The following is a 25,432-nucleotide window of genomic DNA, read 5'->3' on the forward strand; positions in this document are numbered from 1 at the left end:
TAGTACAGCTTGAATGCATTAATTCACACCCACTAGTGCAGCCTGAATGCATTAATTCACACCCCTAGTACAGCTTGAATGTATTAATTCATACCCCTAGAACAGCCTGGATGAGTGCTGTTGCTTGATCCTCATCTGAATTAGCCCAGTTCACATCTGCACCATGAGCCAGAGCCTCAGCCATTTTGGGAAGGTTTTTTTCGTATGAAGCCCTATAAAGTTGAAGTCCTGGATTAAGATGTTTAGAGTCAAGAAACACAGAAGACTCTTGCCTTTCTCCTTCTGGAAAGCAAAGCACAAATACATTAATAAGAATGTGCTCTTAGCCGGGCAGTGGTGGCGCACGCCTTTAATCCCAGCACTCGGGAGGCAGAGGCAGGCGGATCTCTGTGAGTTTGAGGCCAGCCTGGTCTACAAAGTGAGTTCCAGGAAAGGCGCAAAACTACAGAGAAACCCTGTCTCGGGGGGGGGGGGGGGGGGGGGGGGGGGGGGGAATGTGCTCTTAGCACAGGAAGCAAACTGTTTAGCAAAATAGAAAGAATTTGCAGGAAGAAAGAGTTCTATTGGACGAACGGCAGGAACAGCCAAGTGAAGACAATTAAAGGCCAGTACACTGTAAATTTAAACATTTACAACAGATAACCTCAGGACAGAGAAGCGGCTAGGACACCTTCATAGTATCTACAATTACTTCAATTTTGAAAGTGAACTCTTAAACTCACAATGGAAACATTGTGACATAGGAAATCATTCATCTACCCCAAGGAGCATATGAGAGATGTTCACATTTATTTCTCAAGATATTATTATTTCTGACAGACTATTCATTTCCCAAACATTCAATCTTCTCATGGAATAACATCAACTGATATTCCAGGCTTTTGTGGCCTTGCCAGTATCCAGGAAATATGTTAGTTGCTGGTAAAATTGACTATCTTCCAAAAAGCCTGGACTCCTAAAGAATTTACTAATAGTTCAAACATTCCTAGGATGATGTAATCATCACAATTTACACTATAACTCAAACGTTTTAAAGAATGCTTATTTGCCAAAGAATTCTGCAAGACTAAACACACTGAAATCACAGAAGGAGGCAAAAAGGGATTATGATGAGGAGAAGAATCCAAAGGGAGGGAGATGCTGGTACAGAAACAGCCCAGGAGAAGACAGTGACAAAGGGGACAGGGTCAGCAGTGCAGGTTAAAACCCCTAGCATACACCATGAAGTCTGGATGAATGCCCGACTGGGGAAAGAATCCAAAAATAAAGAGAAACAATAGCTTTCTCCGTAAACAATATTGCTTTTCCCTTAGTATCTTCTAAAAAGATTAACCACCTACTTGAGAAATGATCTAATCAAGAATTGACATTTAGAGCAGGGGAGAGATGGCCATGGGGTGAAATGTTCGCCAGACAAGAAAAAGGACCTGAGTCCAGGTCCCCAGAACCAGGTAAAAAGCCAGTACAGAGGCTGACAGATGTCGTAGCAGTGTTTGGGGGGCAAAGAAGACAGATCCCTGGAGCTCACTGCCAAATCACGGAGCTCCACGTTCAATGAGAGACGCTGTCCCCAAAACTAAAGTGGAAGAACAAATGGAATTAGACAATATATTAAGTAAGATAACCCAGACTTGGAAAGGCAAACATCCCATGTTCTCTGCTATATGGAAATCTTAGTTCCTAATTGTTCATATAGAAATACCTACATGAGAGAGAAAAGGCAAATGCCAGGAAATGCAAGGGTGGTCTGGGACAAGGGAAAAAACTCTCAGCAGAAAACTGCTCGATTTAAAATCTAAAGTCATGATTGATTAGATTTGAAACTGAACATCTATGAGAAGTTTCATTACATTAAAGTTTTGTATTTTAGGGGTGGGTTGGTGTGAGTGCGGCGGTCATCAGATAACTTGGGAGTCAGTTCCCTCCTCCCACCAAGCTGGCCTCTGGCTTGAACTGGGCTGAAAGGCCTGGCAGCCACGCCTTTCCCTGCAGCACCAACGCACCAACTCACTGGGACATTTTCATGTATCTGGGAAACTCATAATCCCTGCTGTAAAATTTAATCCCAGGTACATTATCTCCTCTACTAAGCAATGCTGCAGAAAATGTGGTAGTCTGGGTTTTGACATTTCTACACATTTAACTACTTCCAGTGAGTTTCATCCTTAGAGTGATCCTAATGTCGGTAATATTTCAAAAATTCTCATTTTAGGTAAATTTAAATCTTCTAGTAAACGTTTCGGGGAAACACAATAGAAATACAAAAGAAATGAGCAATTGATAAGAATAATGGCATAGTTATTTTTGGAATAAGTATGCTGAACAAAAAAACCCAAAGGAGTACATACTGTATGATCTGCCACCTTCTGCTATCATGACAGGAAGCAGAATGGTGTTTAGGGACTGAGACTATGATGGGACAGGAGAGGTCAGTTATAGAGGCAAAGGAATGGGAACATCAACACTCCCATGGGCACACAGTACGTGCACACACATCACACACTGACACATCAGTTACCCTTCCTCCCATCCCCACCAGGAAGTGGAGAGTGCTGAGGGAGAACACCAGACATTAACCTCTGGCCCTCACGGGAGCACACACATGCAAACACACCCACAAGAGAACCGACATTCGCTACATGCATTGTCCAACAAACTACACCAATCAACACCGACTTTCATCGAAACTCACCAGGCTCGTACAAGCTGTTGGCTGACACAGTGGAAGGTAAAGACTCCCGTCCATCATCAGAGCCTTGCTGGATTCCACTGTCATTACTTTTAACTGTGTTAAGGGACAAAAAAGAGCTAGTGATTAAAGTTCACATCACTTAGAAAGCAATCTCCCACAACCAACAAGACCGTAAAATGAGCTGGTACACGGAAACATGAACTTGGCCACCACCAGCATAATAAACTTGCTGCAATTTTAATCCTTTTGTAATTTAGTTTATTGGAACATAAATCAATCACAAAGCCTGAAAATAAACGTGTTTTCAGAGTTCTAACACATCTCATTACCCCACAAAGGCTGGGAGTAGTGAGGAGCTTAATTTACTGTATGACTGTGGTGATATGTAATCCTGAGACAATGGGCAACATCTAGAGAAATGGCCACACCGCACAATGACCACTGGCACAGACTTGGAATGAATGCTCCACAACAGTACTTACTACTACGCAGTTTTGAAGAAGTATCAAAGTAGGAGAAGAGTGAGTCTAGCTCATCAGGACAGAACAGAGACTCCCGCCTGGCCTCGTCGCTATTTACAGCAGCCACTGGGGACATGCAAGTTAGCAAAGCACAAAGCAGGCCGTGAGAAGGGGGCAGGAAACACCGTTACTGGGGAAGTGTAGGGAGAACATGGGAAGGAAATCAGGGAGTGAATCAGATACTCGGGGCTTTCAGCATCATAACTGCCAATCCCATCTCCCCTTGCTGTTCAGCAGTTGTGCTCCGCAGAGTATAGACCGTACCTAGGAATGGGAACCATGGGGCCATCTCAGCTGAACTGTCTTAAAGACACAGAGATCCAGTTTTCCCTTAGAATGTGTACAGGCTTCTAGCATTTAAAACAAAAAACAAACAAAACAAAACAAAAAACCCTACAATGGCCGTAACTGTGAGATTTAAAAAGTGGCTTCAGCTTAAGAAAAGATCCAAGGTAAATACCTGCGGTGTGGACGGATGCTCTGACTTGGCTCAGCCTCTGCTCCTCGCAGCTTTTGGAGATAACCCTTTTCTCCTGCTCAGAAGGTGATGATGCCATGGAGTATTTATCCACAAATTTCCTCTCCACATATTTTGCTCTGATATATGCCTCTTTCTCCTGTCTGGTAAACAGAAAAATGCCATGATGTTTTATTTAGCCCCTTAGCATGGCTAATACTGAATGAATGCCACTAGACACTGAATCTAATAGCACTTGAAAGTAAATGGGGTGGGGTGGGGAACGCTGGAGAAACGGCTGGGCAGTTAAGAGTGCCTGCTGCTTGCTCCAAGAGGACCTGAGTTTGGTTCCCACTCACTCACGACCACCTGTGACTACAGCTCCCGGGACCCTGACACCCTCTTCTAAAAGCTTTTTAAGTGACTCTGTAACAGGTAACATAGAACATTCTACAACATGTTTTCCTTCTAAATAAGAAGCTGTTTTCACAGTCAGACGGAATATAATGACCCACTGAAAACTCACAGCTACACAGCACTCTGTGGTTCTCTTAATTTCTGTGTGCATGTATTTGTATACATGCTCCCTTGTTTGTGTTCTACATTAAAACATTACCAAGAAAGCTAAAAAATATATAGAAATTAACATTAATTCCTTTTTACTGGAGAAGCTGTCATATCCTGAATAATCACTACTGGTGGTCATAATTTAATAACTATAATAAAACAATACAGTATCCCAGACTTACAGTGGAAAATGTCATTTCTCTTGTTAGCTTAAGATATAACCATGAAATATGCCTGTTCTATAATTTTTCTTTCTGATTTCACAACCAAACTGCCTTTCTCGCCTTTGATTCCAAAGCCTCACAGTGCCACCCAAGTGTGTGGTCAACATTTGCTGAACTAAGTCAGATCATAAATAATGATTCAGAGTAGATAGTAGAAACTTGATCTTTGAGACATTCGAACAGATTATGTGTGTGTGTGTGTGGGGGGGGGTAACATGTACATGTTTGTGTATGCACATGTGTGTGTGCTGGTGTACACACACAGGCACGTGGACCCCAGAGGTCAACATTAGGTGTCTTCTTCAATCCCTCTCTATCTCATTTTTGGAGACATAGTCTTTTGTTGAACCTGGAATTCACTAGTCCCTTGAGATTAGCTGGCCAGCAAGCCCAAGGGGTACCCTGCCTCTGCCTCCCCAGTACTGGGATTACAAGCACGCACTGCCATGCCCTGCTTGTAACACAGGTGCTAAGGAACCGAACTAATGCCTGAGATTGAACCACGCTTCCTCTTAATGGCCCCCACTAACAGAACTTTGGACCGCTTTAATGGCAAAAGCCTTTGCATTTCTATGTAGAGATTTTTTTAAAAAACAATTCCTTGTCATTTAAAGACTACAGATGACTGACTGCTCAGTGAGGTGCAAAGGTCTAATGAGTACAGCTACAGTACAGGTCTGATGAACACACTGAAGAAAGACACAATCACATTTAAACAGAAGGAATAATGTGACTTCCACACACTCCATCACAATGTTTTATGCCAACTGTGGTTGTATTTCTGGTTAGGGAAGAGAGTAGCACATTAAGACAACTGTACCTTTGTCCTGGCTGTGGTTTCTTTATTCCCATTTTTTCCAGTTTAGCTTCATAAACACGATTTATAACATCATTTCCCAATTCACACATAAGCTGTTTCACAGGAAAACAAGAAAGCAAGCTATAAATTAAAAGTCCTAATATTAAGCTAAACTTAAAAAGTCCTTAAGTGGGTACAATTAACTAAATTCCTCTTTATATATTGTAATTGTTCATTCCACAAAGAAATGTAAAGTTAAAATGGGCCAACAAATGAGATTATTACCCATTTGCTATTCTTTATCAGAACATTATCACTCCTATAACAGGTACCTAACAGAAACCATCCATCCATCCATCCACCCATCCATCCATCCACCCATCCATCCATCCACCCATCTATCCATCCATCCATCCACCCATCTATCCATCCACCCATCCATCCTTCCATCCATCCATCCAGATACATTACATATATAGCTATATTTAAAATCAGGACTGGACAGATGGCTCAGTGGCTGAAGGGCTTACACTACTCTTGCAGAGGACCCACGCGCAGGTCTCAGAACTCACACTGGCTGCAAGGACCTGCACTTAGTGCACACATCCACACACAGGCTCAGACACATACACAAAATTAAAAATAATAATAACGAATCTCTAAACAAAAGTCATATTTATCACGTGTCTATCTATATATCATAACCACTGACTGCGCCTAGGCCTGTGGTTGGGCAAGAAGTTTCACAATAAAGTATCCCATATAGTAAGGTGTAGCAAGCACTGGCCAATGCAAGGACAAAAATTAAAACTAGACAGCTTTCTAAAGTGCACTCATTCCTACTTTATAGAAAGATTAAAATCTATCAAACATAGAGTTCATTGTAATCATTTATGGACTCAACCTGTACCTGAGTTCTATCACCAGACACCACTAACTACTTGTCAAATGCTGTAAATCTTTTTAGATTTTCTTTCTCTTGGTCCACCTACTTCTCTACTCGGCCTTCACTTCCTCACTGCACTAGTTCATCCCAGCTAGAGGAGATCTACAATCACCTGTGAAATATTTTCATGTAAATATTTATCTCACCTTTAAAAGCTCAGGCTCCCAAGTGTCTAAAGTTAAAGATCGTACTTTTGAAAAATGAACCCCAAGACTCCTACATAGAGAAAAAAGATTGCATTATTTTTAGTAAAAAGTTGAGTCACTATTTGCATATTTATACACATACACATACACACACACACACACACACACACACACACACACACACACACACACAAATGGCTCCCCCATATAAATATGGATGGATCCTCTGGTTAATAATGAATGATGAACCAAAGTTCTCAAAACACTTTACTAACTAAAATTATCCACTTTATAAAATGTGCAAATATAAACTGTTAATTAAATCAGGGAACTGGAAAAGACCCACTAACAAGAAAACACAGTAATTTACAACATGTATTTAACCCAAAGGAACTCTCCTGCTCTTGGTGAGCATACCTACCGATGAATCCCAGAGCACTCAATACACAAGGTAATGCCCAAGTTGATGCTGGCCCACCGTGGGTCTGCCAGACCACAGTCACAACAGCTGCTGTTGCCAGGGATACACTGGACACGCTGCAGTGCGCTTTCCCCTTTCAGTAATTTCTCTTTTGACTCATTTCCAGAATCTAGGCTTCCTGTTGATGGAGATGACTTTTTATCCAGCTTCTAGAAGAATTGAAAATCATTTGGTAATTTTAATGTGTTTTGTAAAGTACTGTAAGAACATGCTATATGTTATATACTACAAGCAAAAGCTTCTAGCTCATAAATTAAACATCTATTTGGATAGGCATTACTCTAGGCACTGGGAATGGAAAGACTGGGGTTCTTATGAATAGGCATCATCAATGAAGGGGAAATGTACACATTAACAATTATGTGATTACTGACACTGAACATATAAAGAATAAGAGATGAGGACACAGAGAAAGGTAAAGACAGAGTGGGAGACATAATATTATTAAGACTCAATAATAAAAATCCAGCACTTGGGAGGCTGAGGCAGTATCCAGAAGCTCAGAGACAGCCTCAGCTACACAGGAAGGCTCTTTTCAAAGAAGAAAGCTGCTGTGGGGTGGTCTGTATGTCAAATGCTCTGATTGGTCAATAAATAAAACACTGATTGGCCAGACAGGAAGTATAGGCGGGACTAACAGAGAGGAGAATTGAGAGAACAGGAAGGTGGGAGGAGACACTGCCAGCCACTGCCATGACAAGCAGCATGTGAAGATGCCGGTAAGCCACGAGCCACGTGGCAAGGTATAGATTTATAGAAATTAATTTAAGATGTAAGAACAGTTAGCAGAAGCCTGCCACGGCCATACAGTTTGTAAGCAATATAAGTCTCTGTGTTTACTTGGCTGTGGGACTGGCGGGTGACAGAGATTTGTCCTGACTGTGGGCCAGGCAGGAAAACTCTAGCTACAGAAAGCAAACAAAAAGAACAAAGTATTTGGTGCCACATTTACCACAGGTGTTAACCAGAAGCAAGTTATTTTAATTACTACAGTTCATAACTATGATAAAGTGAAAAGGTAGAAAATATATCATCTTTGTAGTGAACCAAAAACAAAAATGATATGAAAAGAGCTAATTTTTTTAAGTGTACAGTCACACCAATAATAGATTATTTAATAAGCACTGGCTTACATGCAGCAATAATCAACCAAATTCAAAGATGTGGCTCTTTTTTAAGTAATTAAAGGTATAGTCTAAAGCCTTCCAGTGTCAAAAGCTTTCCACCCTGTACATTCCAGCATGCTAGCCCAGAAGCACTGGAAATAGAATTTGACTTTTGTCTTTTCTGGAAACACACAGAAGTAGGAAGGGCCGAGCAAACAAGGCAAGCTCAGGACTTGGAGTTCCCAGTGTCTTCAGAGAATAAGGCCAGTATCCGCTTAAAGATCCCAGCCCTAGGCCGGGCGGTGGTGGCGCACGCCTTTAGTCCCAGTACTGGGGAGGCAGAGGCAGGAGTATCTCTGTGAGTTTGAGGCCAGTCTGGGCTCCAGAGTTCCAGGATAGGCTTCAAAGCTACACAGAGAAACCCTGTCTTGAAAAACAAAACAAAACGAAACAAAATTCCTGACTGTGGCTGTTGCTCAACACACAATCCAAACTTACGAGAGCCTTATATTCAACAAAATCTTAACTAGGTGCTCAGTGTGTAGTCTTAACTTATAATCATTGATACATTATAAGACAGCCAAGAAAAACCTATGAAACAGTTCTTAATCTAGCTGTCTACAGGATTATCTAAGGAAAAATAATTTTCTTTTAATTTATGACTCAGGATCTTTCCCTAAGAGTTCTTGGTCCGGGAGGCCCAGTGGCACCCTGAATGTCACAGGCTGTGGCCACTGCTCACTTGCCCACAGTAACTAGATGGTAAAGACCCTACTGCTGGAGACACCACTCACATTGGATGCGAGACACAGAGACCAACCTCAAACTGACCGGGAAACTCTCCCCTTGCTGGCTGCCTTACAGTGCCAGAAGCTGCTGGGGAGGGAAGAGACATCCACAGCCTTACCCAGCACTGGAACCTGCATGCTAACGACACCGACTTGCTGGAAAGATGTGCCCACTGGTACGATAAGGGCATAATGGTTACAGATCGACTAACTGTTTTCTGTGTGACTCTGAGGCCTGTTTCACTGGAGGGATTGCATGCCAGGTACTGTACAGCTGGACCAAAGCCTATGACCGGGGAGATCATAGGCCTTAACGGGGAACCTATCCTTACTGTTCTGCTAAATGGTCATACTGTCAGACTGTTCTCTAAATGTTTATGCTGCTACTAATGCTTTGGTGTTACTCTCAATTTGGTCAGGTAAGTTTCTTTTTGCAGTGAGTAGTGGTTAATGCAGAGACTCATAACTGAGCAGAGTGCTGAATATAAATAACTCTGAGTGCTCAACTGTGGATGGTTCATCTGTTTCAACCTCTCAGCATCCAAGGCTCAGGAAGAAGAAAGGGCAGAGATAACATAGGAGCTGGCAGACAGGGAGGAGAGCTGTGAGGTGCTCCTATCTGGACATGGCATGGTTGCTGACTGCATCAAGTCATGGTAACCATGGTTACCTGCAGAAGACCTGTACAAAATCAAGCTGATCTAAATTCTCACATGGATGATGGATGAGGGCATGAGGCCCCACCCCTACCAGAGGAGCTCCTGGCCATGATAGCCGCTAAGGAAAGATGGGGATGTGGCTCTTGTTAGGTCACTCATGCCTCAGGAGTTAGCCACACATTAGCCACAGCCATGGGCACATGGGCAGCACCAAATGAGCTCAGAGAATTGTTAACAACAAAATCAAAGGGGGAGAGAAAGGTAAGTGGGGGTCTCTACGGAGGACTAGAGGGAAGCACTGGTGGGTGGATGTGATCAAGATACATTGCTATAATATACAAACTTCTAAAGAATAAAAAAGATTCTAAAAAACAAAATAAATATGCCTGGTTTTCAACACAACTTAATTGTTGAGGGATGGAACTTAGACAATGAGATTTTTTTTAAGAAGTGAAAGTTAATAATTACAGTTCTAGTATTGTGTTAGGACAAAATAACAGATTCATAAACGGTCAATGAACAAAAAGGAATTCTTGAAAATTAAATAGGTGCTAGCTGGTTAACAATATTCAAAAAGAGAAAAGAATGTTAATTCAGAAATTCCAGAAAGAGAGAATTGGAGTGAAGAAATAGGAAAAATCAGTAATTTTAAAAAGTAATCCTAAAACTAAAAAACAAAAGAGCAGAAGACATAACTTAATGCTGTTTCTCCTCGCCCCCTCCCCAAGAAAGGGTTTCTCTGTGTACTCCTGGCTGTTTTGAAACTCACTCTGTAGCCCAGGCTGGCCTCAAACTCACAGAGATCCGCCTACCTCTGTCTCCCAGTGCTGGGATTAAAGGCGTGCACAACCAACCCTCCGGAATGTTGTTTCTTAAGGGTAACTGTTTCCAACCTATAACTTCTATACCTAGCCAAACTACCAAACAAATGTAAAGACAAAATAAAGCACTGTTCAGGAGAGCATGGGATCACAAATGCCACGCTTTCTGGAAAACACTGAAGGAAGTCCTCAAGCTCTTAATTCAAGAAGGAGAAAGAGATGGGTCAAGAGAAAGAAAGGAACACTAGAATATGACCGTGTAAGACAGGACAATCCCAGGTTAGTGACTATACTACATGGAACGTTTAGGATGACAGAGAGATGATTCTGGTACCAGACAATATGAGGGCTCTCTTCACCAACATGCCCTTAGCCAATGTTCTCATCATCTGTATTCAACAGTGTCCAGGTAAACCACAGACTGAAGAAATCTCTTCTCTGAGACTAACTGCTTAGAGTAAGGAGTTCCCTCAGTGCCTGCTTAGGAATCCTCTAGTCTCGTCTACTCCTGGGAGCCCTAGGCTGTTCATGATAACCTTTGAAATACAACTTAGGAACCAACCCTATTAGCTATCTAACACTAAGTGTACGCCTCAGCCTACATCTAAAGACCCAAGAACAGTTTCCTTTCTCAAGGCTTCATCCATGGCCTCTCCAAAGAACTTGATTCTTTGGGAAGCTTTCAGCTAAGAGACAACATAGGCTTTCCTTCTTTGCATTTTACTTAGTGTTAACTTAAAATTAAATAAAATTTTAAACTAGCAAAATTTTATTATTAATGAAAAATATCAAAATATTTAGGAGAAACTCACTAACATGGGAACACTTAATTTCAATCCGGGATATACATTCAAATATTAAAATAAAGATATATTGAGATACTGAAAGAAAAGGATAGGTAAGAGCCGGGGATACAGCTCAGCTTGAAGAGTGCTTGTATCACGTGCACAAAGCCCTGAGCTTGAGCCCAAGCACAGCCCAAAGTCAGGTGTGGCAGCAAATGCCTGTAACCCCAGTTCTCAGGAGGTAGAAACAGGAGGATCGCAAGTTCAAGGTCACCGCCAGCTACATCGTGAGTCCTAAGCCAACCTGTCTTAGATCTGTCAAACGGGAAGAATAAAAGAGAGGCCATAGAAAGGGGGAAAGGTGAGTAGGAGAAGTGGGGGGGGGAGTGAAGGACACACACAAAAGGGTAAACAAAAGGAACTTGAGCCTAAAATTTTAAAACACTTCAATTACACGAACTCATGTTCCAAGTGAAGTTTAAAACCTTTAGCATCATAGCCCAGGATACTGACAGCACCTCTACTGACCTCGGACTCATCGCCCTTCTCTCTGTAAGCAGTGGCGATGCTGGTCTGAACTGCCTTAATCCAGGCCTGGCGAAGCTTTTCGGAATCTGCCTGGAGCATACAACTTCTACAAGGAAATAGCATCGTTTTGTCAGACAACAAATCAGAAGGGAAAAAAATCCACACACTTCATTTCATCTCACTGTGCTGTTCAGTGCATTAAAAAAATTAACGTGTATTAATTAGTGTTTTGCCTGAATATAAGTCTGTGTACCGTGTGTGTGATATCCCCGAAGGCCAAGAGAGCACGTGAGACCTGCAGGGCCTCCAGTCACAGCCAGCTGTGAGTCACCAATCTGTGTTCTAGAAAGTGAACCCTGGTCTTTTGGAAGATCAGCTGGTACTCTTAACCAGTGAGCCATCTCTCTAGCTGCCCAGTACTAATTTTTAGCAAAAAAATAATTGTAGTTGAAAGAAGATTTCAACATTCATCCATCTTTAGGACAAAATAGGATTGCGACAAGATCAAGGCACAAATGGAAAAAAAAATTGCCTCTTAGAAACAACCACTTATCCCAAAACTTAAAAACTATAAATGAGCCACATACAGTGGTACACACCTGCAATCCCACCACTGAAGCCGGGAATGTTGAGTCCCAGGCCTGAGCTATTAGAGCAAGTGTGAGGTCAGATTAGACTACATAAGGACATTCTCTCAAAGAGGGAAAAGTGGGTGCGTGTGTGTGTGTGTGTGTGTGTGCGCGCGCACACACGCGCGCATGTGTTCTCTCATATTCCTTCTCTCTTCCTTTCTCCCTCCTTTTCCCCCTACCATGGAAGCAGAACATTGCCCTTTTTTTTTAAGTGAGATACAAATTGAAATTGAAAGTCATACACTTTCAATTCATCATAACATCTAAAAAATTTTCACATGGACTAGGTTTGGTGCCACAGACTTGTAATCTCAGCTACTCAAGAGGTTGAGACAGGAGAATGACAAGTTTAAGGTCCTGAGTTCAATTCTCACTATCACCAAGATACAAACAAAAAAGTGTACCAGGTTTCCATATGTTTCCATAAGGGGCACATAAATATGTTTACAGGAAAGACAGAGCTCAGTAGACGTGCACACCTAACATGCTCACAGCCCCACTAAGTAAATAAATAATCTCTACAGATGTTAAAGAATATGATACACAGAGAGAAGTTATATAAACACTTGGATATAACATCTGTAATTGCTACTGGAATTCATTTTTAAAGCATTAATTCTTCTGTTACACTGACAATCATCAGAGTTCTCAAATCTGGAACGATCTCTGAGACAATTCTCGAATCTTTCAGCGCCTTACTTGGTTGGAGAGACCACCTCGAAGCAGAAGCGCCGCTCTATGTCTTCACAGTGCTTCACGGTGCACAGCCTGAGGTCCTCCACCACCACGGTGGGGCTGTCCTGCAGCAGGGAGGCAAGCTCAGTGAGACCGCCTGGCACGACCACAACAACCCGTGCAATCATTTAGAGGAAGGACTGGCCCACAATTGGCACTTAATAAATACTCAAAAAAAAAAAAGCCATCTCCCTGTTGGACCTCTTCCACCCCACTGATGACTGATGTCCATTACTCTTTGGGGTCCCACTCACACACAGAAAAGCTACTTTCTTCCCAAAGAGAAGCCTTTAATGATCATGTTTTAAATATCCCAATGAGAAACAAGAAATTGAAAACTTCTTCTTAAAATTCTTACAAGAAAGAGAAAAGATTTTATCATTTCCTAATTAAAATGCTAGTACAAAAATCAGAAAAACGCACCAATGGATTAACTCCAAAGTTCACAAGAACCTGTAATTAGTGCGGCCATCTCACAGGCAAAGTGGGTATCTGACAGTTATGGTTGACAGACTGTCACTCAAAGGCTAAGCGAAAAGCACGCTATCAATTAACAAATGGTTCTCTTTCCAGCATCTACCATTCTCACAAGCCACCCAAGCACTCCGTTCCGATGCATAAACCCCCTCACTTTGAACTAAGGTGAGAAAACAGACACACAAGCACAGCAGTAAAAGCACAGGGCTCCCATCTACATTACTAAGAGCGTACATTTTGACATGTCATTCTAAAGCTTTCTATACTGTCACCATTGGTCCTAAGATACTGTGTTCTAAAAGACAAACTGTCTGCAACCCCAAAATATCACTATGGGATGTCAGGGTTACTCCTGCCATGTAACTAACAGAAGGACTTAATAAAATAAAAGGAAGGTATAATCTTGGTACACAAAACATCTCAAAGCTAGGAATTAAAATTTCAGTTGGAGCTGGAGAGATGGCCCAGTGGTTAGGCGTGTGTGCTGCTCGGGCACAAGGCAGGATTTGGGTCAGACAGCTCGCAGCTCCAGTTCCAGGGCATCTGACGCCCCCTTCTGACTCCACAGGTACTGCACTCAAGGGTCCAAACCCACACTCGAGACATATACAATCAAGAACAACAATAAAATCCTTATAAAAAGGGGAAGAGAGATGTCTCTGCAGTTAGGAGCACTGGCTGCTCTTCCCGGTTTGGTTCCCAGCATCTGTGACTCCAGTTCCAGGGGATTTGATGCCTTTTCTGGCCTTTGTGGGCACTGTATACATGGTACAGAGACATTCATTCAGGCAAAATACCCACACACATTCTAAGAAGCAAAAGGAGCGAGCGGTTTAGAAGAATTCGTGATTAAAGGACGAAAGAAATGTCTCAGTCATTAAGGGTACTTTCTGCTTCCAGAGACAGAACTGGGTTCCCAGCACCCATATCAGCTGGCCCACAACCACCTGTAACTCCCTCTTTAGGGGGATCAAACACCACTGGTCTCTGTGAGCACCTGCACTCACATGTACAGAGATACATACATACTCATAATTAAAAATAATAGAAATAATTCAGGGCATGGTGGCACATGCCTTTAATCCCAGCACTCAGGAGTCAGAGGCAGATGGATCTCTTTGGGAGTTCAAGGCCAGCCTGGTCTACACAGTGCATTCCAGGCCAGCCAGGGCTGCATAGGGAGACCCTGCCTTAAGATAATCTGGTGCCTTTGGGGACACTTACAGTCTCATGCACAAACTTGCACTCAGACATACATGCACACACAAATGAAAATAAGTCTTTTTTAAAAAGAATTCACAATCAGGATCAAGGGTTAATAGCTTCCACTCCACATATTATGCATATTCAAACATAAAACCAATAGACAGTAATTTCAGAATTTTGCATATGGACATTTATGGATTTCAGTGTTCACCAAGTCAAAGAGATAAAGAACTGAAACCAGTTTTCACTGTATTGCTTAACAAAGTACATACCTTGAACTTTTTCTGGTAAACCAACTGGTTGTTCTGTATGGAGAACCAGCGTCTAGATAAAGACAGACAGATTAAAGATGGCTCTCATGCGGTGCGAAGTGAAAGTGGACATCTGTTGAGGGTGACAGTCTTTGGAGAAGTGCACCACTTTGCTTTTGTAAACTGAGGCATATGAGATAACTACTGAAAACTAAGAATAAGCATCTTAAAAATCACAGGGTAGTAAGATAAATTTGCTGTATTTAGGTTCATTCTATGTCATAACTTTATATCTTAAAAAATGCTTTTATTTTTTTCCTGCTAAGACCATAACTATTTTAAAAGTACAAACTTACAAGTTTTTTTTGAGGTGCTCAAAATATCTTTTCCCTCAAATATTTACTTTTATGATAAAGAAAACTTACACTAAAAACAAAATGTTCGTTTATATAAGTAAAACATTATGATAAAAGGTGCTTTATTTTCAACCCTTCAGAAGCTAATTCATTCAGCAAATGTTTGATCTAATCAACAAAACAGAGACTAATCATTAGAAGTGTATCGAAGAGGAGATGATCACACCTTATTTCATATAAGTAAGAATTCTTACTTCTCAGTCAAATAATGTTATTACCATATGTGACCCTTCAACTGTTTAAATGGCTTGCCTCATTACTGTTAAGTTACCAGGAAAACAATTTGCTCACAATCTTCTTTAGAAAAATGGCTAGGCAATGTAAGCCATATGCACTAATTCTAATTTATTAAAATAATAAAAAGAACTAAAGACATACAAAAAAATCAATCAAAAGCCATTCATAAAGGAAGCAAAACTTCTCACCAAGCACGAAAAGTGAACAGTATTTGAGCTGTTATTTTTAAATTAGTTTTATATGAGATGATTTTTTAATATAAACATTAGTTATTAATCTATTAGCAGATAGAGATTCTACCTTTTCATTGACAGTAATACAAATTACCAGAAATTATATTTAGGTGTTTTGAATTTCTATTTTTAAATTTTTAGTTATTTCTCCAAAGCTGAGAAAGAGCCCCGAAGACATCTTTGGGGTTTTAGGCCTTTTACTGGGTGGTTGGGTTTTCTTGCCACTTAAAAAGTATCACCTTTTTCATTGAGAGAGAGTTTGTTAAATAAGCATCTAAATAAAATAAAGTGGGGTGCCACTGAATGCAAATCAACAGACCAGAAAAGGAAGAACGTCCAAGGCTCGTGTTGGGGACAGACAGCTGGTTAGGAATGTTAGAGGAAATTCTTACACAAACCAAATGGTGCACCCTGCCACATGGGATGACATGCAATGGAGACAATCTCTGGATCTGATTAAAATGTTGTTTTTAAAATTCATTTGAGGAGGGTGAACTATATTAATAAAAATGTATGGGCTGGATATCATAGTAGTTATCTTACACAGTTTGAGAAAAACTACAGTTTTATTAAATAATAGGAAGACATCCATATAAAAATGCAAACTTTTCATGCTTCTGAGGTCCTCAAAAATTATTTTTTTTAACCTGGCCATCTTAGGGCAGTGTTCCCTAGAAACACTACTACTAACACACTAGATAAATGCTTCTGTTCCATTGGAGACTGCTCCCTCCAGTTATTAACCTTATCGAGCATATCTAGTTCTGAAGTTCAGTTTCCCTGAGATCTATCTGCTTCTGGATGACATTCTTACATCACCAGGTTGTGTAAAATACTAGAAAGGACAGTACAAATTTCTCTTCATTTACTACTTCCTTACAGAAAGCATAATCCATCATAGGCAGGGAAAAAATGAATTACAAAGATGTGTTTGTCTGATACGATCAGAAACACACATCTAACAGCAACCAGAACTTCAACCAGGTGCCTAATGGTAACTAAACATATACACGTGCATATCTGGGGGATGCGTGCATGTGCTCGTGTGCACGCCCACAGATGCACATGCATGTGGAGTCCAGGGACAGCCTTGGGGATCGTACTTAGGGCACTGCCCAACTCCTTTGAGACAAGGTCTCTTACAGTCACAAACTGGGCTGGACCAGCTGGCCATCGAGCCCTAGGGATCTCTCTCTCTCTCTCTCTCCAGTGCTGGGATTCTAAGCACACACCACCACACCTGGCATTTGTATGTGGGTAGTAAGAGATGAAACTCGAGTTCTCCTATGTGCAAGGCAAGTACTTTACTGACTGAGTTCTCTCTCCAAGAAAGGGAAAGTGTGATGAACAGCTCGTAGATGAATTACATACACACACACATGACTAATTAGTATTTGGAGCACTTGGTACAGATACATTTAAAGTACTACAAAATGTAACTAGAGCCGAGAGACAAGGTTTGGAAAGCACCGTGCTAACAGTCATAGTCTACAAGTAGAAGACGGCTTCTAATTTCTTAAGTATAAGAGAAGTAAAACGCATTTTGTATCTGTCTCAAAAGCAATCTAGTATAATTTAGACCAACATATTTCATTTATTTTTTAAAAAATAAATACTGTTACATACCAAGGAGAACTTCCAGATGACAAAAATTAGGTCAAATGGAAAAATAAATTTATAAAAACCAAACATATTTTACCATGTTTGATCTTAATATCTAAAAATATTGGTAAAAGTCACAGTTCCAAATCTAAAGAAGCTTTATAACTAAAACTACATTAAGTTACAGGTTCATATTTAGGTGCTAGATAGATACACATTTAATACAATTGAAAGCCTCAGGCACTGGTTCATTTCCAATTCAGTTTGTTGCTTCTCTGGGAATAAAGTGGTAAGGAGAACCTACGACCTGAGGATGGATTCCCTCAACACATGAGCTGCTGCCAAAGGATGCATCCCAGCCGCCGCTCCATCTTAGACACAGTTTGCTACCTTATGTCAAAAGACATGAGCCACGGGCATTCCTACCACTGAATCTGCACCTACTGTGAGCACATCCACTGTCCTTTCCCAGTTCAGGTCAACTGAGGACACGAGCAGTTAAAAGGTGCAATTCTCTTCCTCAAATAAACACTTATGTTTTCTTTACAATTTAGAGCATAAAGAGATTTTTTTGTCCATTGCAAGTAATCCAAATGAACACGGGTTAATCAGGCTTTCTCGTGCTACAGAGGAAATTGGATAAGAGAAGGGAGGGCAGGAAGCTAATTGGTACCTGATATGATCGGGCTTTTTCCTGTCATGTGAAAAAATGGGGCAGGGTTAAAACAAAAGGGAAAGGTGTAAAGGAAGAAAACGCAACTGCGCAAATAAGCGAAGGACCAGCACAGTACAAAAACGAGACAAAAATTAAAGAAACAAGCTTATGCTAACAACTAACAACGCAAAGTATCCCTGTGTTTTATTCATGTATTAGAAATATATGCATTTTGTAGAATTTCAACTCTTAAGGAACTGAACTACTTTGAATTACTATATTATAGTAAATTATAGTATTTGAATTACTATATTACTATTACCTTATACATCTATTCTGACTATCTGCCTCTACGGTCACAACTAGAAAATACAGGTAATATGGAGCCACACCTTAATAAGCTGTGCCTGGAAGGTAAGAGGAACATCACCACATGTTTACCTACAGAAGCCTTAAGCAAATAAAAATTTCTTGGAAAGAAAGGGGGGTTACTAATTAAGAATTTCAAACATCATAAAATGGTGACTGATAAACCTCCCACCTGCCCACGTCTGTCTTCACCAAATGATAACAGACTCGAAGGTCACACATAAATATGGTTCTTCGTGTTTTCAGGGGAGTAAGAAGGTGGAAACAAGGCATGGCTGTGAAGCCCAGGCTGACCTTGCACCCATAATCCTCCTGCCTCCACCTCCCAGGTTCTGGGACCACAGGTATGCACACTCTACCCAGCAGACTCATTTTTAGTCTACATATATACTTGTTACTTTAAGAGAAAAAAGCCAATAAAAACCTTGTATCTGTACTACTAGTACCAGCAGTATATACAACATTTTGTTTTAAATTTTTGTATAATCCATTTTTTGCACTGGGTTATATTTTCTGGTCCAACAAAGGAGTCTGCTTCTTTATTGGCCTTTCCAATTTAGTGCTAAATTATGTTAATAAATATTTTCCTTGTTATTCCTGCTTTCCAAATTCATTGTGAGACATAAAATAGAAACATAGGTTCCAGTGTTTAAAGTCTGAACTGAAACTGCCAGACCAAGAAAATAACTTAATAAGAAAGCGCATTGTGGCAGACCTTACATGCACCCCCAGAAAAACAAAGCAACCCCTTGATGTCCATGTAGTGCTTGGTTCTAGGACCCAGTCACACATATCCAAATCTGCAGATACTCAAGTCCTCTGAGATAAATGCAGCGTTTGCATAGAATCATAATATGTGAGAGTATGAGTGTGTGAAGGAGACAGAGGAGAAAGGGAGAGGGAGGGAGGGAGAGAGGGAAAGGGAAGGGGGGGGAGAGAGAGAGAGTGTGTGTACACGTGTGTGTGAGAGAGACAGAGAGTATGTGTGTATGCGTATGTGTGAGTGTGCATGCGTGTGTGCGTATGTGATTGTGCATGCGTGAGTGTACGTGCGTGTGTGTGTGCGTGTGCGTGTGCGTGTGTGTGTGTGTGTGTGTGTGTGTGTAAGACAGAAAGACTTGCCATGCTGCCCTCTTCTGGGTTCAGGTGATTTTCTCACCTGGGCCTTGAATTAATTGAGCTCAATCAGCCCTAGATTTACTTACAACTGCTATTGTAATGTAAATATTGTGTAAATAGTATCATTGCATTGCTTAAAGAGTAATTACACATTAAAAAAAAAAAAACCCTCCATGTTAAGTACAGAATTGTTTTTTCCCAAAACTGGTGATTCTCAGTTGGGTGAGTCCTTAAGTGTGAGATCATACAAGAGAGCTAACAGTATAATACATTTACATGTTCAGATGTCACAGACAGGAAATCTAGGATCTAGCAGGAACATGATTGGCAATGTGTACAGGACATGAACTTTTCATTCTTCTGCCATCTGCTCTCCCATACAAAACATAATTATCATGCTACATTATACATGACTGGACACTGCTTTTAAAGTGGAATTGTAATTTATGAAACAGGAGGGAGATTTTTTAACATTTGGGAATTCTTAATCACATTCACATATCCCTCAGGATGAAGATCTTTGATAGCTGATACTGGAAATATGACATAATTTCATAAAATTATACATAAGAGCAAAGGCGTCATTATATGATGGGTGCCTACAGGAGCTGCAGAAGGGAAACTTTCCTTGAAACTAATCACACAATATTTTTTAAAAAATACATAAGCAGTGAGTAGAAAAGTTTAATATCTGAAGAGGTAGATTATGTTTTTTTGTTTTGTTTTGGTTTTGGTTTTTTAAGATAGGGTTTCTCTCTATGTAGCCCTGGCTATCCTGGAATTTGCTCTGTAGACCAGGCTGGCCTCTAACTCACAGAGATCTGCCTGCGTCTGCCTCCTGAGTGCTAGGATTAAAGGTGTACACCACCACCGCCCAGCCTCTGAGATGTTTTTAATATTAAGGAATATATAGTCTTACTCAGAGGAGCAGAATGTATTAGAATAAATTAGATGGAAAACTAGGGAAGACACTAAACCAAACACGGATGAAAGAAAATTATTTGCATTTCCCGAGATTAAAAATTTGATAAGCCGCCGGGCGGTGGTGGCGCACGCCTTTAATCCCAGCACTCGGGAGGCAGAGCCAGGCGGATCTCTGTGAGTTCGAGGCCAGCCTGGGCTACCAAGTGAGTTCCAGGAAAGGCGCAAAACTACACAGAGAAACCCTGTCTCGGAAAAACCAAAAAAAAAAAAAAAAAAAAAAATTTGATAAGCCTCATTACTGCTCTTTCTTCTCCTGTTCATATCATTCCTTTCTGCTACATTTGCATATGATCTGCCCACCTCCCCACCCCGCAAAGGTTTACACTAGATCTGGCTCAGTGTGGTACCGCTAGGATGGTGGAATCCTTAGGAGGTGGGGACTTGTCCTGGGCCTTGTGCTGGGTGACCACATCATTGAGGACGCTGCCTGTGCAAGGGGTCAGTGATGGTGTCCTGAAGTACGGGTGTTGTCAGGAATTGGTCATTTGGCTTCCTGTCTCAAAATAAGATCTCAGCCACACAGCTCTGCTGCTGAAACACATCCCCTCAACACAAGCCCCCTCTACAGAGTCATCCAATCTGTAACTTCCAGACTATAAAACCATGAGAAAAATAAATCCCTCTTCACTCCAGTCATCTCGCTAAATCTCCATGTCCTTGCTGATTCCAACGGCCACAGGCAGCCCTTTCCACAGCAGCTTCATCTCTGAGGACATGCTTTCTCATCCTGCACACCTTCTCATCCTGCATCCCTTCTCATCCTGCATCTCTTCTCATCCTGGGCCTTCTCATCCTGCATCCCTTCTCATCCTGCACACCTTCTCATCCTGCATCCCTTCTCATCCAGCACACCTTCTCATCCTGCACACCTTCTCATCCCTCATCCCTTCTCATCCTGCACACCTTCTCATCCTGCATCCCTTCTCATCCTGCACACCTTCTCATCCTGCATCCCTTCTCATCCTGCACACCTTCTCATCCCTCATCCCTTCTCATCTGGCACACCTTCTCATCCTGCACACCTTCTCATCCTGCATCCCTTCTCATCCTGCACACCTTCTCATCCCTTCTCATCCGGCACACCTTCTCATCCTGCACACCTTCTCATCCTGCATCCCTTCTCATCCTGCATCCCTTCTCATCCTGCACCCCTAGCACATCTATATTGGGGGATCTACAGCTGCTCCATACTTGATCTAGTTTTTGTTTTAGTATCAGTGCCAGTTAATGTGATTTATAAGATGAATAATAATAAATGAAAAGGTCCACATTTGATTGGTTTTATTCTACTGCTCGGAACAGCAATGGAACTCCCCACGGAGACTGACTGTGCTTTGCCTGAGGTCTGAAATCATACTTTTCACGAAGTGGTCCAAGGAAATCCATTTCTCTTCTTGTTAACATAATAGTTATGTTTCTAGGGATTTACTGTGTTTTGGCTTTTGTTTTCTTAAGCTTTAAGGAGGTGTCGATCTGAAGGTTAAATTTCAACTCTAACATTATACTATAAAACCACATTGGCTGAATAATCTTATAAAATTACTATGTACTGGTTGTTTCTAGTTTCCTACACTAGCTACAGAATTTGCCAAGGACAAAAAAGGACTACTGTTTTACATTTCAGCTCATGAAACAACTTTAATTTCTCACTTTCACTGTATAATAACTAGAAGCATTACTGATACCCAGATTACTATATATAGCTGGTCCTCCAGCACCCATGTCTTATTTAAAAGTTCTACATTGGGCTGGAGGGATAGCTCAGCCGTTAAAGGCTAGGCTCACAACCAAAAATAAAAGTTCTACATATTCAAAGGCTTAATATTAAATATCTTAATTCTTTCCCATTTATTCATTGTCAGATGAAGAAAATCTTTTTCAAATAAAACCATGTACCATTTAGATTTTCTACATCAAACACTAGAGAAATGCTCAATAAACCACTGACATTTAAAAATGTCACTGAATGTTTTTGAACTTCAACACCAAGAAATCTAAGTAAGTGTCATCAGAACCCGTCTCAATACAGCATTGAGGTTCCCATTTAAATGAACAAAACGTACACCACATGAACTTACTGAGGAGACCCTAATTATTTTAGTCATACTCATCTTAAGGAGCAACCTTCTCCGTCATTGGGTGAAGGCATAACCTGTTCCTAATACAGCAGACCTTCCAGCCAAGCATGCAACAGCAAGTCATTTACCCAGAACATAAACACTACTTCTCAATTAATATAAAATTGTTCTTTTTTGACTTAAACAAGAAGGAAAAAAAGGCATCCTTGAGTAAAAGATCAATCACTACCATTCAGAAGGATGACCCTGAGGCAAGCAACCTGTCAGTGCTGTTAGGTGTGAAATTATTTTACTTATCATATTAATACAGTAAAATATTTTATATTTTCTTTTTTTGTTTTGTTTTGCAATTTTTGATATAATGTCATACTATGCAACCCAAGCTGGCCAGGAACTCAAAATCCTCCTGCCTTCACCTCCTGGTAAGATTACAGGTGCCCCACAACAGCTGGGTATAATTCCATTCTAAGACATTAAAAAAATTAATTCAGCAGAAATTCAAATTTCTTTTGCTAGCCATTACATTTATAATAAAGAAATACTGGCTACCATGACTTCCCATATCCTACTTAAGTGTTATTACTAAGGCCAAAAGATCAGGACCACTTGGGCCTAAGACCCACAGGTAAACTCTTACTTTGGGAGGGGGTGTTTGAGACAGGGTTTCTCTGTGTAGCCCTGGCTGTCCTGGAACTCACTCTGTAGACCAGGCTGACCTCAAACTCAGAGATCCACCTGCCTCTGCCTCCCAAATGCTGGGATTAAAGGCGTGCGCCACCACCTAGTTACAAGTAAATTCTTAATTAAATATATATATATATATATATATATATATATATATATATATATATATAAATGAGAATTTAGTCATTATAAACCAATCATTAAAAAATTCTAGTTTTCTCCTTTAAGCCTTAAGTTTCAAATTTAAAAATCTGTGTTTTCACTTTTCACCTGACTCTTAGGATTCAGTGGACTGTATTAAAGAAAGTTAATAAGGAATTTGTAGAATTTAGATAGTTCTGGGGGAAAAGAGTTGCCAATTACAAGGAAAGGCAGAAAATGGCAAACACATTAAAATCAAGACTAACGTTTGAAGTCCGTTACCTGTTCCACGTTTTGAAGGCATTGCTGGCCCGCTTGAAGAGATACCCTTCCATGACAATGCCATTCGCTGCGTCTACATTATACTCTAGCTTGGAATCATCACTGGAGAAGTCCTAAACAAGACACACATGAGTTCAGACAACTGCGTTCCCAGAGAAAGGAACGTATCCAGGGAAAAGAGCTTTACAACACTTGCATAAACTTTAGGTAAGAACAGGGGAAGGGACACAACCATTGAAGGTCTTAGTTCAGGGTGCTGAGAACCAAACTTCGCGTCTCCAGCCCTGGAAGCCAGAGCTCTTCTGCAGAGACTGGATGACACTTAGCTGCGAGAAACCAGCCTTAAGGAAAAGCAAGTAAGAATCGTCCCAGGGCTTTCTAACATGAATATGCTAAAACATGAAAAGGAAATAGGTTGAATTAAGAATTTTTAAAATTTTGGTATCTTTCAAATTTTAAGCATAAAAAGCCAGTCTACAAATGAATCATTATATTTCTACAGACTTTTTCTTTGGAAAAAATAGAAAACACTAGTTCCTTCATTAAAACTATATGTACATCTATTTTTTTAAATTCACATTAACTCTGTATATGGGCATGTGCACATATGTGCATGCATGTGTACTTGCATGTATAGTGTTGAAACTGAACTCAGTACAACAGACAAGTACTCTGCCCCAAGCACATATATCCCAGCCATCATGCACAGCAGAGTGCATTAAGTCAGTAATAGACTTTTGCAACATATGTATAAGTTCATCCATGCATGTATATGCGTGTGAAGCCAGGGGTCAACATGAAGTCTCTTCCTGTTGCATTCCACCTCAATTTTTGAACCTGGAGCTCACCAATTCAGCAAGACTCGCTCCAGGTCCCAAGCACTAGTACTACAGTGTGGGTCACGCCTCCCAGCTTTTTACAGGGTTACTAGAATCTGACCACAGGTCCTGAGGCTCACACAGCACGCACTTTACCAGATGAGCCGCTTTCCCAGCCCTGACTTTTATAATGCCTTTAAAGGGTTCTCATGCTTTTAGATTTTGTTTTTACATTTACATTTTAAATCAGCATAGAATAGGTTTCATTATGACATATTCATATCTGTAGATTTCATGGACTTAGTATTAATATATCAGGCTAGATTCCACATACAAGAAAGAATTCGTTTATCTTTCTGATACTTGCCTATTCTGTTTCGACTTCTATCCGTCTTCCTGCAAATGACAAAGTTTTAATTCTTCTTTAAGGCTAAATGAAACTCTGTGTGCACACGTGCATGCACATGTGACATTTTTTTTAGCCATATGCTTGAAGACACCTGGGTGACTCCACATCTAGGCCACTGTCAACAGCAGCAATTAACTCAAGTGTGAAGGTGTCTCTGCGATGTGCTTCCCTTATATACTTGAGGTACAGGAGTGGTGGTACAGCTGTCCACATGGTGGTTTTGGTTTTAGTTTCTCGAGAGGACTAAATGTTTTGTTTGTAGCATCTGGAGGCTCTTAGTAATCATTACGATACTCAGAACATAAATAATGGGGCTAGGAGTACAGCTCAGTGGTAGTGTGCTTGTCCAAGATATGCAAGGCTAAGTTAGACTCTCAACACCAAAGCAGTAATAATCTAAAACATAAAACAAAACTTCCTGGGATGTCCAATGCTCTGTAAATGTGTGTTCTCAACTACTTTTTGAGATTTATGAGTCTTCTATTATCGATGTCCCTTAATAAAGTACTCAGATGTGACACATTGCAGTAGGTTCCATATGTAAGGAGCTAGGAATAGCGGATGCGATATTGCTGCTGGAACCT

At 40.8% G+C, this 25,432-nt stretch overlaps 1 protein-coding gene across 6 annotated transcripts in view; it reads right to left on the minus strand.

The window, feature by feature from the left end:
* Acap2 (ArfGAP with coiled-coil, ankyrin repeat and PH domains 2) overlaps positions 1–25,432 on the minus strand; it is a 124,541-nt gene that overhangs the window by 14,680 nt on the left and 84,429 nt on the right. For 2 of the 6 annotated variants that reach the window (XM_052740537.1, XM_052740538.1), the window contains 12 exons: positions 23,622–23,734; positions 17,983–18,003; positions 14,843–14,894; positions 12,852–12,952; positions 11,521–11,626; positions 6,774–6,982; positions 6,353–6,422; positions 5,282–5,373; positions 3,674–3,834; positions 3,175–3,279; positions 2,693–2,785; positions 95–282 (listed from right to left, as the gene is read on the minus strand). In XM_052740537.1, the coding sequence (XP_052596497.1) occupies positions 95–282; positions 2,693–2,785; positions 3,175–3,279; positions 3,674–3,834; positions 5,282–5,373; positions 6,353–6,422; positions 6,774–6,982; positions 11,521–11,626; positions 12,852–12,952; positions 14,843–14,894; positions 17,983–18,003; positions 23,622–23,734 (1,311 nt within the window). The remainder of the gene's footprint in view (positions 1–94; positions 283–2,692; positions 2,786–3,174; positions 3,280–3,673; positions 3,835–5,281; positions 5,374–6,352; positions 6,423–6,773; positions 6,983–11,520; positions 11,627–12,851; positions 12,953–14,842; positions 14,895–17,982; positions 18,004–23,621; positions 23,735–25,432) is intronic. The other 4 variants (XM_052740540.1, XM_052740541.1, XM_052740539.1 and 1 more) reach the window with 3 other exon arrangements.

This window comes from Peromyscus californicus, unplaced genomic scaffold, assembly GCF_007827085.1.
Source record: "Peromyscus californicus insignis strain IS unplaced genomic scaffold, ASM782708v3 Scaffold_16__1_contigs__length_79575227, whole genome shotgun sequence".
Classification (NCBI taxonomy): domain Eukaryota; kingdom Metazoa; phylum Chordata; class Mammalia; order Rodentia; family Cricetidae; genus Peromyscus; species Peromyscus californicus.